Here is a 16,506-nt window from a genome sequence, read left to right as displayed (position 1 = left end):
ACACGCAGCTCAACACAAGTCTTCGGACTACCTGTCGAAGCCACAATAGCTCACTTCCTAATTTTGTTTATTGTGTAGTATCATGAGTCAGGAAGAACGCCCCCGCAGAATATTCTCCATGACGTGTATTCTTTCTTAATTAACATGACAACGTGCCATAAAACAAAGCCTTATTGATGAAAACGCTGCAAGGGGTATCTGAAAAATGGCTTCTTTATCTCAGGCATAAAATTTGAAGAACAAATCATTAATTGAAGCCTACCAGATTTGCTATCCATGGTAGAAACTAAACTAGCAAATATATTTCTCAGTTAGCTTTATTGCTTTATTTAGCTTGACTTCTGTGAAATGTGACCAGCCCAGCTAACAATTTTTCGTTGTTACAACGTCGTCTAAAAGTTATATAAAGTCGTATAAACGTAATATGGACGTTGTAAGTACGTAAATATGTGAACTCGTATTCGTGTTGTGACAACGTTATTCCCGAACGTTAATGTAACATCATTATGACGTTGTTTCGATGTCAAGTTGTGAAAGTCGAAAAACGTTACATCAACGTCCGAAAATTAATGTAATTACGACGACGTCCGTAGATTACATCCGGTAACAATGATGCTCAACCCCAAAAAGGGAGAGCGTATGAAAATTTAAAGTTTAGAACTTCAGGAATAGAAGTCGTTACTTTGAGTCAAACGACACGATGGAGACATTTTGGCTGGGCAACCATCTCCTTAGAATGGAAGAATTTACATTCCATGGTGTCAACATCCAAACTATTTTTCAGATTCGTATTTGTTTAACGTTTTCTGAACGTATTATTCAAACGTTGTCTCCAGGTCTGGTCAAACATTGCATCAACGTCGAAACAACGTCATTACAACGTCATAATGACGTTATATCGACGTCCAAAATCAACGTCGAAAATAACGTTGTCACTACACGAATATGAGTTCACAGATTTATGTGTTTACAACGTAAATGACAACCTTAGTCCAACGTCAGCGAACGTCATGAAAACATAGTGTGTTAGCTGGGGGACACCTCGAATCAGCCGTAAAGTCGGCCCGGTCAATTTTGTTTTATTTCGTGTTTAGAAAATATACATCATAAGCTTTGAAATGGTATATCATTTGACTTCAAATGATATCCAGAAGCGGGGTTATAGTTTGTTGAACTCTTCTCCTTCAACAAAATGGTAACTTTTTCGGTTCTACATGTGTCTCTTTTCCACATTGCTGGTAATAAAGTCATAATTGGCGGTCATTTCAAATCATCTCCAAGTCAATAAGGTGAAAATAATTGAGTTAGCTTGAAATTCTCCTGGACAAAGAACTTACTGTATTTGTCTCGTTGTAAACCGTACGAAACTCGGGGAGCTGATTCTGGTTGCGAAGGTTATTTGTGGAATGTCTAGGGTGTGCGCTCTTGAAGCAGCAAAGTCCCTGAATTGTGGCTTACTTGCCTAAGTTATAATAAATTCAATAATGGAGCGTTGGGAATAGGTTGAAGTCCATTGGACCTCGAAATAGGTAACGGAATAAAGTATTATTTATATCCTCCTACCTAGTGTAAAGTCAGTGCTAGTGAGCTGGTCAATGATAATATCCTGTACAAGAATAAAAGTTAAAATTAAACAGTTGTGAAACTTCTAGTATTTCCAGGTGTTTGATTCCAGAGGGGCGTTATTTATAACAGAAACAGCATGAAGAAAAGAAGTCAGATCGCGCCAGGAAAAAAATCAAATGAGGTGGAGCTGGAACTCGAACCCAAAACCTTTGTATCATGATGTGTATTTGTACTACACAACGCACCTATTATCCGGAAACGTGTGATTTAATCCTTGATATTTTTGGTAAAATAAATCAATGATGCTGCTATAATAACTACAACAACAATTACATGTATTGCACGAATTTGGGAAAATATTCATGTTCAAGTACTCCAAGTATAGATTTACTCCTCTTTTCGCCAAACGCCAAGAGTTTCTAGAATAGCTGTAGAATGCTGTTAAAATAAGAAAGGTTTTAATGCTAATTTATTGCACATTCTAGGGAAGCGTGGTTACATTTTTGAAATAAACGAGTGAGAGGGTTTTCAATAAAATATTTTTCCTGTCAAAACTGAAGCATCCTCTGTATAAAAGAAAATATGAATATTAAGTGCACATCATATATAACGATTCGTGATACCCAATAAAATTCTCTGCCTCATAAACGACATCAAATGTGCCACACATTTGATGTCGTTTATGAAACAGAGAATTTTATTGGTTTTATATACGCAAAAATGTTTTTTAATTGAACGAGAATGGCGATAGAAAAAAAAGTTGAAAATTCCATGTAAAAATTACATTAGACCCCGCCAAAGATTACTGTTTTGTTTTTATGGTAATCTAATGTTTTATTTCCTGAAATAAAATTAGGGGTCTAATGTGGATTTCTTATATAAATGATAAAAACATCGACGTGTATACAAGAAGCTACAAGGAAAATGGTAGGCTGCATAATTGACCGACATATACGGCGAGTAGCACACGTGCGACTCAAAATCGATATAATTGATGAAAAAACTATTGTGCATGTAAAGTCTCATTTTATTGTCGGATTTCTGTATGTAGAATACGCAGTTAATTAACAATTGAGCGCTATTAATACACATTAATGTTTTTAGGCAAATAAAATTCCAAAATATGGTACGTTTTCTGCCTTTGCTTGTCACGTGGTAGGCCTATGTTGAAGTTGCGATTATATGTTCAAATAAGTTTCAAATGGATATCAACAAGACAAGTGGCCGAGCGGTCTAAGGCGCTAGGCTCATATAGAGTATCCGTGAGTTCGAACCCCGCCTCTGCCAACCTTAATTTTACTTTTTTTAAATCTCATATTGGGGAAATGTGACTGGGAGAGTTTATGTATGGCGTTGAATGGTGTGGTATACGTAGATTCAACTTTCTGAATTTCCATATAATGAAAAAAATAATCAATCAGCTAAATAACCAGAAAAAGAAAGAAAGAAAGAACCAAACAAAGTCAAAATGCGGTAAAACCAATGTTTTAAATAGTTATCAGTAAACTTTATTAGTCAAACGGCGTAACTCTTCCCATAGGGCATACTGCAAGACTATTACATACATACTCTCTTAAAACCAAAGATTGAAAAATCAATCTTAAAGATTGTGTTGAGGGAAAAGTCTAAAATTAGATTGAAAATGCAATGGAATTTAGTTTGAATTTTCAATCTTTAAGACTGATTTCTCAATCTTAATTTGGACTTTTCCCTCACCCCAATCTTTCCATTTAAGAGAGTACTTTAAGACAAATTAATAGTGTATCTGCCCTTTCAATTTCAAGTTAGCATCAATTATGAACACCACACCAAGAAATTTTAAAATATGTGAAATTTTCAACTTCAACATTATTAACATGACCAATTATTAGCAAATATACCAAGTAACATAACTTTTTGACTGATTATTTATCGATTTTTATCGAAATCTGATTTTCGATAAATAATTAGTCATTTAATTAGTCATTCAATAAGTAATCAATTAGTAATTCACATAAATGACTAATTAAAAGGGCATTTCGTGATCCACAGCCTCATCCCCCCACTTTTCTCAAAAAAGTTGAGTAGTAGTCATGCAATTTCTCATTCTTTACAAATTGAATATTATAAGTCATAAATATGTTGAAATGATGTAAATTAATGTGAAATGATATTACTCTTCTTTTAGCGTTATAAATACATAATTTCAGCATTATTTTCCTTGGATAAAAATTGTATTTTGTAAGACTTATTTTTAGAGAATTAGTCGAATTAGACATTTTTAACAGTGCACCGTCTGGAAAATGTGTTGATTTTATTCAAATTAGCCTTGATATCTTAGACGAAAAAAATCAATGCTGCTATATTCCATGATTACAATGTAATAATGTGCAACAAAAACATCAACAACAATAACAAAATACAATTATTTGTAAATCGAATTTGGGAAAAATATTCAACAAGACTCAGTAGACCTACAAATTTCTGAATTATAAAGTGAAAAAACAATCAATCACTGCAGTCCGCGAATCAATCAAATAAAAAGAAATGAACAAGAAAGAATAAAGAAAGAAAGAAAAAAAGAAAGAAAGAAAGAAAGAAAGAAAGAAAGAAAAAAAGAAAGAAAGAAAGAAAGAAAGAAAGAAAGAAAGAAAGAAAGAAAGAAAGAAAGAAAGAAAGAAAGAAAGAAAGAAAGAATACAGAAAGAAATACGGCTATATATACTGCGCCAAAAAAGTATCCTTACACTTGAAAGAAAAATCCTAATTTTAAAATTAAACCATATTTGGGTAAATTTATTTGTTTAATAGATGCACTATCTAATTCGGCACATTATGACACCACATTGAATCCATTGTGACTTCAAGAAGCAAAATTACAAGCATTTGATTAGACGAAGGTCCAGTTTTAAAAGTGACAGACTGGACTATTCAAAACTCCACAGACAAGACATCTGGTTTGAGAGTGGTGAATGGCTAATTTATGCGTGCCTTTAATTTAAAAACAAAAGGAACAAAAGAAAACTGAAACAAAATAAAATGAAAGTTATGAAAGTACAGAGAAGAAAAACTGAAATAAAAACTGCTTTAAATAAAGCTTTATTGAAGAAACTGTGTTGTCTCTTTGTTGCGCTTGTTGGAATCTTGTTGCGCCTTGTATAGGCCAGTTTGTCACTATTAAAATTGGACCTTCGTCTATTCAATCGCTTGTAACTTTACTTCTTCAGGTCACATTGGATTCAATGCGGTGTCAGAATGTGCAGAATTAGATCATGTAGATAGTGCATCTATTAAAAATATAAATTTATTCCAATATTGTCCAGTATTGAAATTGTGATTATTTTTCCAAGTGTAAGGATATTGGCGTAGTATACTAGTAATTATAATTTGATGCAATAAGGTGATTACAATCGTGTCCGCATAATGACTCTTAGAATAAACACGCATGTCGGCTCTAAAATTTTGGACGCACTAATGGCGAATAAACAAGGAGAAAGCAATCAACGGCGTGGTTTTATAAACATTTGAAAAGAATATGAACACGTTTTTGGTGTCGTTAACATGGTGCGTAAAAAGGATGTAAACGAAGGATTTTCAAACAGAATCTAAAAATTTGTGTATGTAGAGCTACATCCAACGCACCAACATTTCTCTCACTGCGATATTTAATTGCTGAGAAAACTTGGTTTTAGAGAACAAATTTATACGTCTTTTATACGTTTTTATACGTTTCTTTCCGTAACCTTAAACGTGTGCGATACAAATTTCAAAGGGGTTGGATTTATGATTAGGGGGATGTGTTTTAGATGTCCTCTAGGTAAATACTGAGTACCCGAAGGTATCTAATGAGAACCCAATTTCAGCTTGTCGTGGTAGGACAGACTTAGTTCTATCATAGGTGTAGATTCCGGAGGATCGGGGGACAGATCCCCCCAATATTTTGACAGGGGGAATGGTCCATACACTCACTCACCCCCCCATGTTGACTCCTGTATGAGGGTTTCTGACCAAATTAACCTCATATTTGGCCATTTTAGCCCCAAAAAGTACCAAATTTTGCTCGCTTCGCACAAATTTACTCCGCTTTTGAACCATATTTCACTACTTTTGCTTCAATATGGCAAAGTTTTTCGCGCGCTTCGCCACTGATTTCTATTCGCTGTCTGTTTCTGATCCATTTCGGTCGCTGGTTCGACCCCTGTATTGGATACGACCTGTGTACGTTTGTTCATACATATGTTCATATTTATGTTCATGAAGAGCGACATCATTCATAAGATTATTAGCATTGTCTTCAGCGGTGATGGCCATCTCAAAATTGTCCTTTTCTGTCAGCCAATAAGTGTCCATGGAGCCTTTGCCCTAGAAATCAAAGAATAAGATATACAACGCTTAATGCCTTGACTATAATGTTGTTCCTGGTAAGTTGATGTCTTTTTTTTTAATTATTTTTCATTTTAACTTAATGATATTTACTCAAAAGATAATGATTTCTTAGTATGTCGAGACTTTTACGAATAATGCATAGACTATGCATGGGTTGCAAATTTCAAGCATAGAATTATATATACTCAGAATGTAACTTTTTTTTCGTTATTTTATTTATATAAAATTATTATTTCATTAGAGAATGAATTTGGAGAAAACCTTCTGATAATTACAAACACTCGCTGAGCAGCAACACCTTCCCTTTAAGCTTTTAAGCCGATAAGCTGATTATCTATTTGTTTTCATGAATTGGAAGACATTCTTTGATGTATTACTGAGCTCAATCAACTGAAATTACTGGAGCGTGAACCACCCAGGCTGGTGGCTCAGCATAGCATTTTATTAACAGAAGGTTTTCTCCAAATTCGTTTCCTAATGTAAATATCAATGATAAGACCTACCTTGACATCAACAATACCTCTTTTAACAAGCTTGTAACCACCTAGATCCATAAGACCTAAATACGACGTGTCGCTGACTTGTACACGTCCCGCTGTTGAGATAAAAATATATATAATATCAATGAAACTTACTGGCAACTGGAATAATTTGGTTAAAAACAACAGACAAAAACAAGGACTTTGCAATCACCTTACAAAGAAAAAACTTCAATCATGCATGAAAATTTTAGGACACTTAAGGGTCGGTTTCTCGAAGCATGGCTAGTGGTCAGGCTTCCTAAGCCATCAGGCTTAAGCCCATGTCCTATCAGTGCTTACAATTTCACATCATACATCACCTATAAAGATAAATCAATAAAATGGATCCACATTAGCAGGGCTAGCCTAGTGGCTTAGGAAGCCTGACCACTAGCTAAACTTCGGGAAATCGGACCTTAGGAACCCTGCTCCCCTATAACAACATTGAGTTTTGAATGGAGCAGATTATTGTGCCATTATGTATAGACCACTTGACATGTGACGTCATTGCCCGGCAGTATGCGCGCGAATTGTGGAAATTTCCATTGTTCTTTGCCCTGCAGTGTGCGTACGCATCGTAGTTTGCTCAGGGTACGTGCATTTTAAATCGTCAACTAGACAATAGTACAAGAAAACCATTGAACAGTGAAGTGGTCGTTCAAGCATATCGATAGACCAGTCCCTCGCCTTTATTGAAAAACAATGAGCGTGTTTATAGTGAATATACCGCATTTTGAGTATATAGTACACAATAATCCTTGTATATGTACCGATACCCTTGCTGTTTATAGTGAGACACAGTTACCGCACAAATTATATACCAACTAACATTATCGTCCATTATCGCAGAAACACTCCACCGTTCTGACTCTAAATATATATAGGGGGCCTATAATATTTGTTACTTTCAAAGTTATTTTTTTAAACATGTTTTTTAAACATGATAGGCCTACTTGATGCGCAGAACTGACTCTAAACATATAGGCCTAAATAATATTACTTACTTTCTACCATAATAGTAATAAATCATAACAATTCATGAGATGATTAAATCGTGCGCCGAAAATCCGTTAGTGGATTCCCTGCGACCGTGCGCAGAATTACTCCACCGGAGCTATATACGGAGGGGAGTTTCTGCGCACGTGCGCCGAAAGTCCGTCCGTGGATTCACTGCGACCGTGCGCAGAAAAACTCCACCGTTCTGACTCTAAATATGATATTTTTTTAAACATGAAACTTGATGCGCAGAACTGACTCTAAACATATAGGCACTAAAATAATATTTCTTACTTTCTACCATTTAATAATATTAAATCATAACAATTCATGAGATGATTAAAACGTGCGCCGAAAGTCCGACTGTGGATTCCCTGCGACCGTGCGCAGAAAAACTCCACCGTTCTGACTTTAAAAATATATATAATATTTCTTACTTTCTAAGTTATTTTTTTAAACATGTTTTTTAAACATGATTTCATGAAACTTGATGCGCAGAACTGACTCTAAACATATAGGCACTAAAATAATATTTCTTACTTTCTACCATTTAATAATATTAAATCATAACAATTCATGAGATAATTAAAACGTGCGCCGAAAATCCGTCCGTGGATTCCCTGCGACCGTGCGCAGAATTACTCCACCGGAGTTATATATATAAATAATATTTCATACTTTCTACCATTTAATAATATTAAATCATAACAATTCATGAGATAATTAAAACGTGCGCCGAAAATCCGTCCGTGGATTCCCTGCGACCGTGCGCAGAATTACTCCACCGGAGTTATATATATAAATAATATTTCATACTTTCTACCATTTAATAATATTAAATCATAACAATTCATGAGATAATTAAAACGTGCGCCGAAAATCCGTCCGTGGATTCCCTGCGACCGTGCGCAGAATTACTCCACCGGAGCTATATACGGAGGGGAGTTTCTGCGCACGTGCGCCGAAAGTCCATCCGTGGATTCCCTGCGACTGTGCGCAGAATTACTCCACCGGAACTATATACGGAGGGGAGTTTCTGAGCACGTGCGCCGAAAATCCGTCAGTGGATTCCCTGCGACCGTGCGCAGAATTACTCCACCGGAACTATATACGGAGGGGATTTTCAGTGCACGTGCGCAGAAAATCCGACTGTGGATTCCTTGCGTCCGCCGTGCGCAGATAATCCACTAACGGAAGTTCTGCGTAGGGGTCGCAGAAGCTCCACTGGTGGATCATGTACATACATGAGGATATCGATGTACCGTACATACATATACTGCTAGTGTTTATAGTGGGCAAGTATCCGGATAATCTCTAACCGGGTAGAAATTGTACCGCAATGTACCGCACATCTGCTCCCACTATAAACACGCTCATAGATATACCCAAACACACATGGAGGAAGAAGGATGGGGAGGGAGGAATCACAAAATCTTCCAACTATGAAACACATAGTGTGATTTCCTACAATGTACATGCCGATTAATAAACATATCCATCACACCCTCAAAACGACAAGTGTCCTAACGAATTCTACACAAGATTGTATGCCTCCACCGCCTGTACCGATTGAGTTAAGTGATAGCCTAGGCCCCTGTTGAAGAGTCGTAGAAGTAAACTTATTTGAATCTTTTATCCTTTTAGCCGTAAAAACTTACGCAGTCCAGTCGATTGCATACGGGACGCTGTGTTTACAGTATCACCAAACAGACAGTATCTTGGCATTTTCAACCCGACGACACCAGCCACAACAGATCCTGAAGAAGTAGAAAAAAATGAACATGTAAAATAACAGGTTTATTTTCTTTGAAATGGAAAGTCAAGAATATCTTTTCAAAACGCAGTGGCTTTAATCTTTACTTTAATCAGGAGGGTGCGAGTTCATACGGGCAATGTCGGTCACAGCAACAGCCATTTTGTTAATTGTAAAGCTTTGTAACGAATGGTTACTGTTCTAACTAGTTAGTGTCGGATGGTTTGTGGTTAGTAAGGAACCGGCTCTGACCATGTCGATATATCGATTACTTTTTGTCGCAACTCAACGCAACTCGTTGCATTTACAAGTTAAGATGTATTTAACTTTATTGCGATACCGCAATGCAGTATTTTGCAGTATGATGCAGTGCGGCAAAGCACCGCACCGCAAAACAATTGCGGCATTGTCTGAACGGACCTTTACACAAGTGAACCAGTTTCTAGAACTTTCATGTGATTGACAAAATGGCAGTTGTGGAGTTCCATTGTAAGAAGTTATAAATTATGTCTAACAGCGTGTTTATAGTAAATATACCGCATTCTGAGTATACCGTATACGATAATCCTTGCATATATACCGATACCCTTGCTGTTTATAGTGAGACACAGTTACCGCACAAATTATATACCAACTAACATTATCGTACATTTGCAATGACCCCGAGGTCACACGGGGATTGTGTAAATATTGTGGCGCGAGCTATAAACAGCATATGCAACAATATGATCATGGCGGTGAACATGTAGCTTAACTCTTGGGGGTGAGAATCGTTCCGAATGTCTTGCGAGCATACTACGCATCATGAAAAAGCTCCTACTTCCGGTAATACCGCGCACAATTTATACTGGTGTGTTTATAGTGGGAATATCTCGCCACAATATCCTTCGGTTGAGGATATCGATGTACCGTACATACATATACTGCTAGTGTTTATAGTGGGCAAATATCCGGATAATCTCTAACCGGGTAGAAATTGTACCGCAATGAGCGTGTTTATAGTGACTTTACCGCATTTTGAGTATACCGTACATATAATCCTTGTATATGTACCGATACCCTTGCTGTTTATAGTGAGACACAGTTACCGCACAAATTATATACCAACTACATTATCGTACATTTGCAATGACCCCGAGGTCACACAGAGAATGTGTAAATATTGTGGCGCGAGCTATAAACAGCCCATTCAACAATATGATCATGGCGGCAAACATGTAGCTTCTATTTTGATAACTATTGGGGGTGAGAATCGTTCCGAATGTCTTGCGCGCATTCTACGCATCACGAAGAAGCCCCTACTTCCGGTAATACCGCACACATTTTATACTGGTGTGTTTATACTGGGATATCTCGCCACAATATCCTTCGGTTTAGAAGGATATCGATGTACCGTACATATATATACTGCTAGTGTTTATAGTGGGCAAGTATCCGGGTAATTTCTAACCGGGTAGAAATTGTACCGCAATGTACCGCACATCTGCTTCCACTATAAACACGCTCAATGTACCGCACATCTGCTCCCACTATAAACACGCTCTATTATGCAAATCATTGTACAATAATTAACAACTCTCTCCAACGTGGCCTCTGAAATAGCGCGACTAATTGGGAGTTCGGTTGTAAGGCCTATTACATTATTCAGTATTGATTTCCACTCGTTAATCTGGATTTAAGAGATATGCGGCTTACCAGTGTTAATGCCCACTCTTATCTGGATTTTCTTATGTTTCTTGTGCGGTACCTCCAGACAGCTGGCATGATAAACCAAGTCAAGAGCAACAGTAGCAATTTCACCAACGTGGCGAGTACCACATCGAGTGGGTAAACCTGTATAAAATTACAAGAAAGAAATTCTATAGACGAATCCAACGAGCAAAGTCATGGTCAGGATTTGGTCGGCCATCTTTGGGTAGCCGCTAGCACCAACCTGGTGTTTTGAGCGCCCCATTGTGCAAATAAAAGCCGCCTAACACCTAGAGAAGATGCCAGGACGAGGAGGGTTAATAGAATAATATATACAATAGAGATAATTCCGCAGGTAATCCCGTCGCATCTATTCATACATAGTCCTTTTGTTCGCAAGTACATCAATTTGCAGCGTTTGATATGGTGTAGTTTATTATGTCACTTCAACAGCGAATAGACCATGTAGAAGCTGTGTGTTTTGCCGAAGGGAACTATAGGGCCTATTGTGTTGTAAACTTTAATCATCCTTTTGTCTACCTGTGTTTTCGCGGAATCATTTCACATTTTGGGTGCATTGTAGCCAACGGCTACCCAACTAAAGGCTGCTAGTCAGATGTAGGAATGCGTGGATTTGGATTCGTCAATAGAGGTTGTGCGTGAAATTATTGATTGGCTCCAAACAAAGGATTTGAACCGTTGTCTTTCACCCTAAATATGTGCAATGCATGCAATCAAAATAACAACCTATTTGATCGCAGTGCATTTGTTATTTGTGTGAGACGAACTATCGCGGTAGATTGCAATCATGCTTTTGTTGAATGCTTTTGAGAAGTCCGCCATATTTATAGACTACCCCGTAGTCCACTTGCCCATTCTGCATATTATACTCTGGATATTGTATTTAAGCTTAAAACTCTGATTTAATGAATGTGTGCACAATTGATAGATTTTCACATCTGATCTTTTCAGTCACCCTACACCCTCTGTTTGTTAGTTCCCCAAGTGGACTACTGACATTGGATTGCGGTTTTCATGCTTAACACGGCTGTCTATGAGCTTCTATGGATGAGATTGTCGGAAATCTGGCCTACTAAAATTGGCCATGATGTAATGCATCTTCGAATGGATCTGGCTTGTGATTGGTCGCCCAGATCTCGTTATGGTTTAAATCCTCCGGGTACCTATTAGTCCCAGCCGATGTGTGCTCCTTCGTCACTAAACAAACCGTCTGGCGACAACCTTATAGTACGTCTTCTCTGATTGGCTAATCATCGTCAGAAGAAAATCTTCTGGTTGAGAATTGCTGTCAATCAGTGCCGGGCTTCAATGCATGCAACGGTTGAGTGACAGCTATGTGGTTACATAAATCCACACAACGTACGTAAGTACGCGCGGGAGTACGCGCTGTGAGTCCCTGACACGAAAGGCGATATCAGACGATTGGCGCCTCAGTGGCCAATGAGCTAGCGTATATTTGGCGTTTGTGGTATCTACAAACAGTGAGGGGCCTAGGCTGTTTAGTGTCACTTACACAAGTCACGTCCTATAGCCAATTGAAAACAGTTTTATTTGGAAATATTTGGAAATTCATTAACCAATCAGCGGATCGTCATTTCGGGGTTGTCGCCAGACGGTTTGTTTAGTGACGGAGGAACACAAACCGGCTGGGACCGAGACAAGGTCATTACCATTAATAACTACATGGCACACAAGTATGCCGCCATTGTGTTATGTAATTGCATGAACGCGTCAATAAGTGCATGAGCGCGTATTGTATTTGCTTGCGGTTAAATTTGATTGATAAACAAGTATGATTGACAGTGTGAGTGTTAGGGACTTTGCCCGCTCAAAATCCCGTTTAAAATTCAAAGTCCATAGTCTATTTTTAATCTGGAATTTCGCGATTAATAAACTGGCACATTTTAAAATCAGAATTGTTCAGTGAAGTGCCAATACAATTATGACATTATGATATGTTGCATTCAATAATATAAGCCTACGTACACTTTACTTTTACTGTCACTAATATAATTATATAAACTTTTTCATAACAATTTTATACTAGTATATATTTTGATGTAATAAATGTCAGTATAATTTCGAGTTCAACTGAATGCTTTCATCATGATTAACATTAATAACATGCTTTTATTTATCAAAAATAGACTATGGCATAGTCTACCATATTTACGGTATGATACGTCATTATGCACAACCTCTATAATCCTTTAAAGCCCGTTCATACTACGCCGCAATTGCTTTGCAGTACGGTGCGTTGCCGATATATCGATTACTTTTTGCCACAACTAAACGCAACTCGTCACATTTCCAAGTTAAAATGTATTTAATGTTATTGCGTTACCGTATTTTGCAGTACGATCCAGTGTGGCAACGCACCGCATCGCAAAGCAATTCAGTGCGGCGAAGAATGAACGGACCTGCGAAAAGAACATAAAGTTCGTTCCCTAGCCACTTTATTGTTAATTAAAGATCTTCCACTTGATGTGTTTCGAAAAATAACAGTGCGCGATTTTGAATAATGGGTCGCGGAGGTAATAGAATTATTAATATAGTGAAAGGTAGCTGATTTATAATCGACGGTCACCACCACTTACGATGGTTCGACAGTTGGATTTGCTTTTAGTTTTAATGATGTGCATTTAGGTTGTGGCATGCTGCTCGTTCGATCATAATCCTACACATCTTACAATATTGTGGTCAACTTACCAGATGCCAGCATATATGTTTCATTGATGGTCTCTACTTTGTAGACATTGTAGTGTTCGATTCGGGTATCAAATACCAAATACAGACCGTTCAACATTTCAACAATCTGAAAGGTTAAAAGTAACATCAATGAAATAATAAATTTCATTTATTTAGTTGTTGTTTGTATACAATATAAATTATATCTGCAGCTGGCCCCGTGTTGGCAGGTTTTGGTTGAAGAAGTCGCAAAATTCAGATGGCATGCAAAAACAGCAATATTGTTTTCTCTTCACGTTGGCCCACTAGCTCATTTATTGATTTGTTCAAAAAATCGAGGGTTCAGAACCAGAAAGCAGTAACACACTATGACCAGCTCTCACAAAATGAGCATGAAGTTGGCGCCTTGCTTTGGTCTTCAAAAAACAATATTTTCTCCACAATGTTTATTGTTTTCTACTGAATTTTGTCACTGTATCTTCTATAGTGCCCTGGCAATTTTATACTCAACCCTCGATATGATGATTGTTAATTTCATTTTTTCAGTATTTATATAATAATTAAGTCAAACCGGAGTAGGACGTAGCGGTTTTTTTTTGCAAAATAAATATTGAGTCAAGTGAAATTGAATGGTATAGGTTAATAAAGGAGATTCCAGGGTTAAATAGATATAAAGGGTGTAATTTCTGCCCACGTGCATGATTTTTCTCAGGTAGGGGGGAAATGCCTAAAGCTTTCGTTTCGATATATATAAATGCGATTATTAGCTTCCTTAAACATCAATTGAAGTACACCGCAAGTCATTTTTAACTTAATGGCTACAATTGGGAAAATATGACACCTGTCATGAATGTTTTATAAAACATGAAATTATGATATAGTCTCCTCTGAATGAACATGATGAAAGGAAATTAATTACAATATTGTAATGGAATAATTGGACCGTGATAACTGAAAGGCGTAACGGATGAAATAAGTAATTTTAAAAAGTTTCAAGTTTACAAACCTGCATTGGAGTACTTTCGGAGCACAATTTACTGAACCCGGTAATATCAGCAAAAAACACCGTAGCACTGTCGAAATATTCGGCAGTGACATCCTGACTGGTCATTAACTGTTCAGCAACAACAATCGGCATCATGGAATACAAAAGCCAATCTGCTCGTTTCTTTTCCTTGTTCAAAGCTTTAGTTTGCGAAGCAAGCGTAAGAGCATAGTTCTGGATATCTGTTGTAATTGCCCAAAAGGCGCGTAGTATCAATGGACACATAACGATGACCACGATGACAAGAGCTATACTTACAGCGATGGATTTGGTATCGGACTGCAAGTCATTTTCTAAACGGGCTAAAATCTCTTCTGCCATTTCCTTCTGGACGTTTTCAAGAATATTTACGTATGCTGTCATGCTCTCAAACCAGATTGTGGCATCCCCAAAACTAGGTTTTAGCGTTGCGTATTCAACATTGGTTACCGAACCGTACTCTCGAATTTTTGTTCTCATTTCAGTGATGGTCTGGATAAAATCTTCCGACAAGTTAGCAACTCCTTTTTCGTAAAATTCAATGGCTAGGGTGGAGTATCGTTTTGAAGCGTTAAAGTTCCACGCACCAACGTTATACTTATCAAGATACCATACATAATCTTCATGTCTGTGGAATTTGCCTTGTGCGTAGAAGACCGAGCCAAGAGTACGCTCAATTCCTGTGTCAACATTGCTGACGATGAGCAACTGGTAAGCTACAAGAGTTTGCCAGGTGGCATGGCCTTTAGAGTTGCCAACACTCTCATAAAGCCAATCAATGAATATCTGTAGGACGCCTGTGTAGAAATCAATCTCCTGATAAACGGTAGTGTCGTTACGGTTCAGATTGTTACGATGATGTGCAAGATGTTGCTTGAAATCGCTTTTCTTCCGGAAAAACGGCAGCTCTTTTAAAACACTTGTCTCTACAGGCCAGTACTTGAGTTCATCTAACGCCAAGTCTGTTAATGGATAGGTCTCAGTTAGGTAGACATTGTTCTCCGCACCTATTGCGCTTACATACAAAGCTGTCATGTCTCTTTCCCGTTGAAGTCTGCTAAGAAGTACTCCAATATCCCGGCTAAATCTTATGGCATTACGAACCTCAACATTGACGCTATTATTTCGGGCGATGGTGTTCAAATCAAGAACTGCGAGAATGGCCAGAGAAAAATTGGTATCAGAATCAAAATTGACATTTTGGTAAGCTGAATTCGCTTTCCTTTATGTGTAAGAGGGTTTTCGCGACATTTTCCAATTTCGTTTGGATGTAGTAGAAGTACTCGTGTCGCTTCGTCTACTTGCGACAAAGATCCGAAAGAAGATTTTGAATTGTCAACCCTGACCTTACCATTGGCGTGAATTTCACGATACATTGGTGCTTGAGCAGACATTTTTGCTTTTTCTCAACGTGGATATTTTGACCACTTCACTGTCCCGGAGAAGTCGAGCTATATAGAAGTAGACCTAGTCGCAATGTTTGCACTAGCCGTCAGTGAATTTGGTTGTCAACTAAGTAAATTGCTATAGACCTACGCAAATAATGACCCATTGAAATAAACTAAAAGAAGAAACCATTGAAATGCAGCGCAGATAAATTGTTGATACCAATGAGTATACATGATGGCAACGGTCGCTTAGCAACGGAAGCTCTATTTTAGCAGTTCGTCTTTGTTGTTATCTTAACCTTAACATATTGAAGATGTTTATATTTTTTCCTAGGTAGACTAGGTACATTTTGTAAAATAATTTTAGTCTGAGAAAAAAGCTGCCAAATTGAAGAGCCAATTGTTCAGCCTTTTCATGGATAGTTTTTACAATGTTATTATTGCTTCAAACAAAACGTGTACGGATGTCCAAAACTGCAAAATCCATGCCCATGCA

The 16,506-nt window shown here is 37.5% G+C and overlaps 1 protein-coding gene across 1 annotated transcript; it reads right to left on the bottom strand.

Moving 5' to 3' along the window:
* Positions 1 to 5,547: 5,547 nt before the first annotated feature.
* Positions 5,548 to 15,998, bottom strand: LOC140166327 (uncharacterized). The gene is given in 7 exon segments (XM_072189761.1): positions 5,548 to 5,906; positions 6,434 to 6,525; positions 9,106 to 9,204; positions 10,896 to 11,033; positions 13,620 to 13,725; positions 14,605 to 15,794; positions 15,797 to 15,998. Coding segments are annotated over 7 exon segments (2,037 nt in total). The 3' UTR covers positions 5,548 to 5,696.
* Positions 15,999 to 16,506: the final 508 nt, after the last annotated feature.

This window comes from Amphiura filiformis, chromosome 12 (assembly GCF_039555335.1).
Source record: "Amphiura filiformis chromosome 12, Afil_fr2py, whole genome shotgun sequence".
NCBI classification, from domain to species: Eukaryota; Metazoa; Echinodermata; class Ophiuroidea; order Amphilepidida; family Amphiuridae; genus Amphiura; species Amphiura filiformis.
The sequence above is the reverse complement of the archived record's forward strand: the minus strand, read 5'-3'. Positions and strand labels throughout refer to the sequence as shown.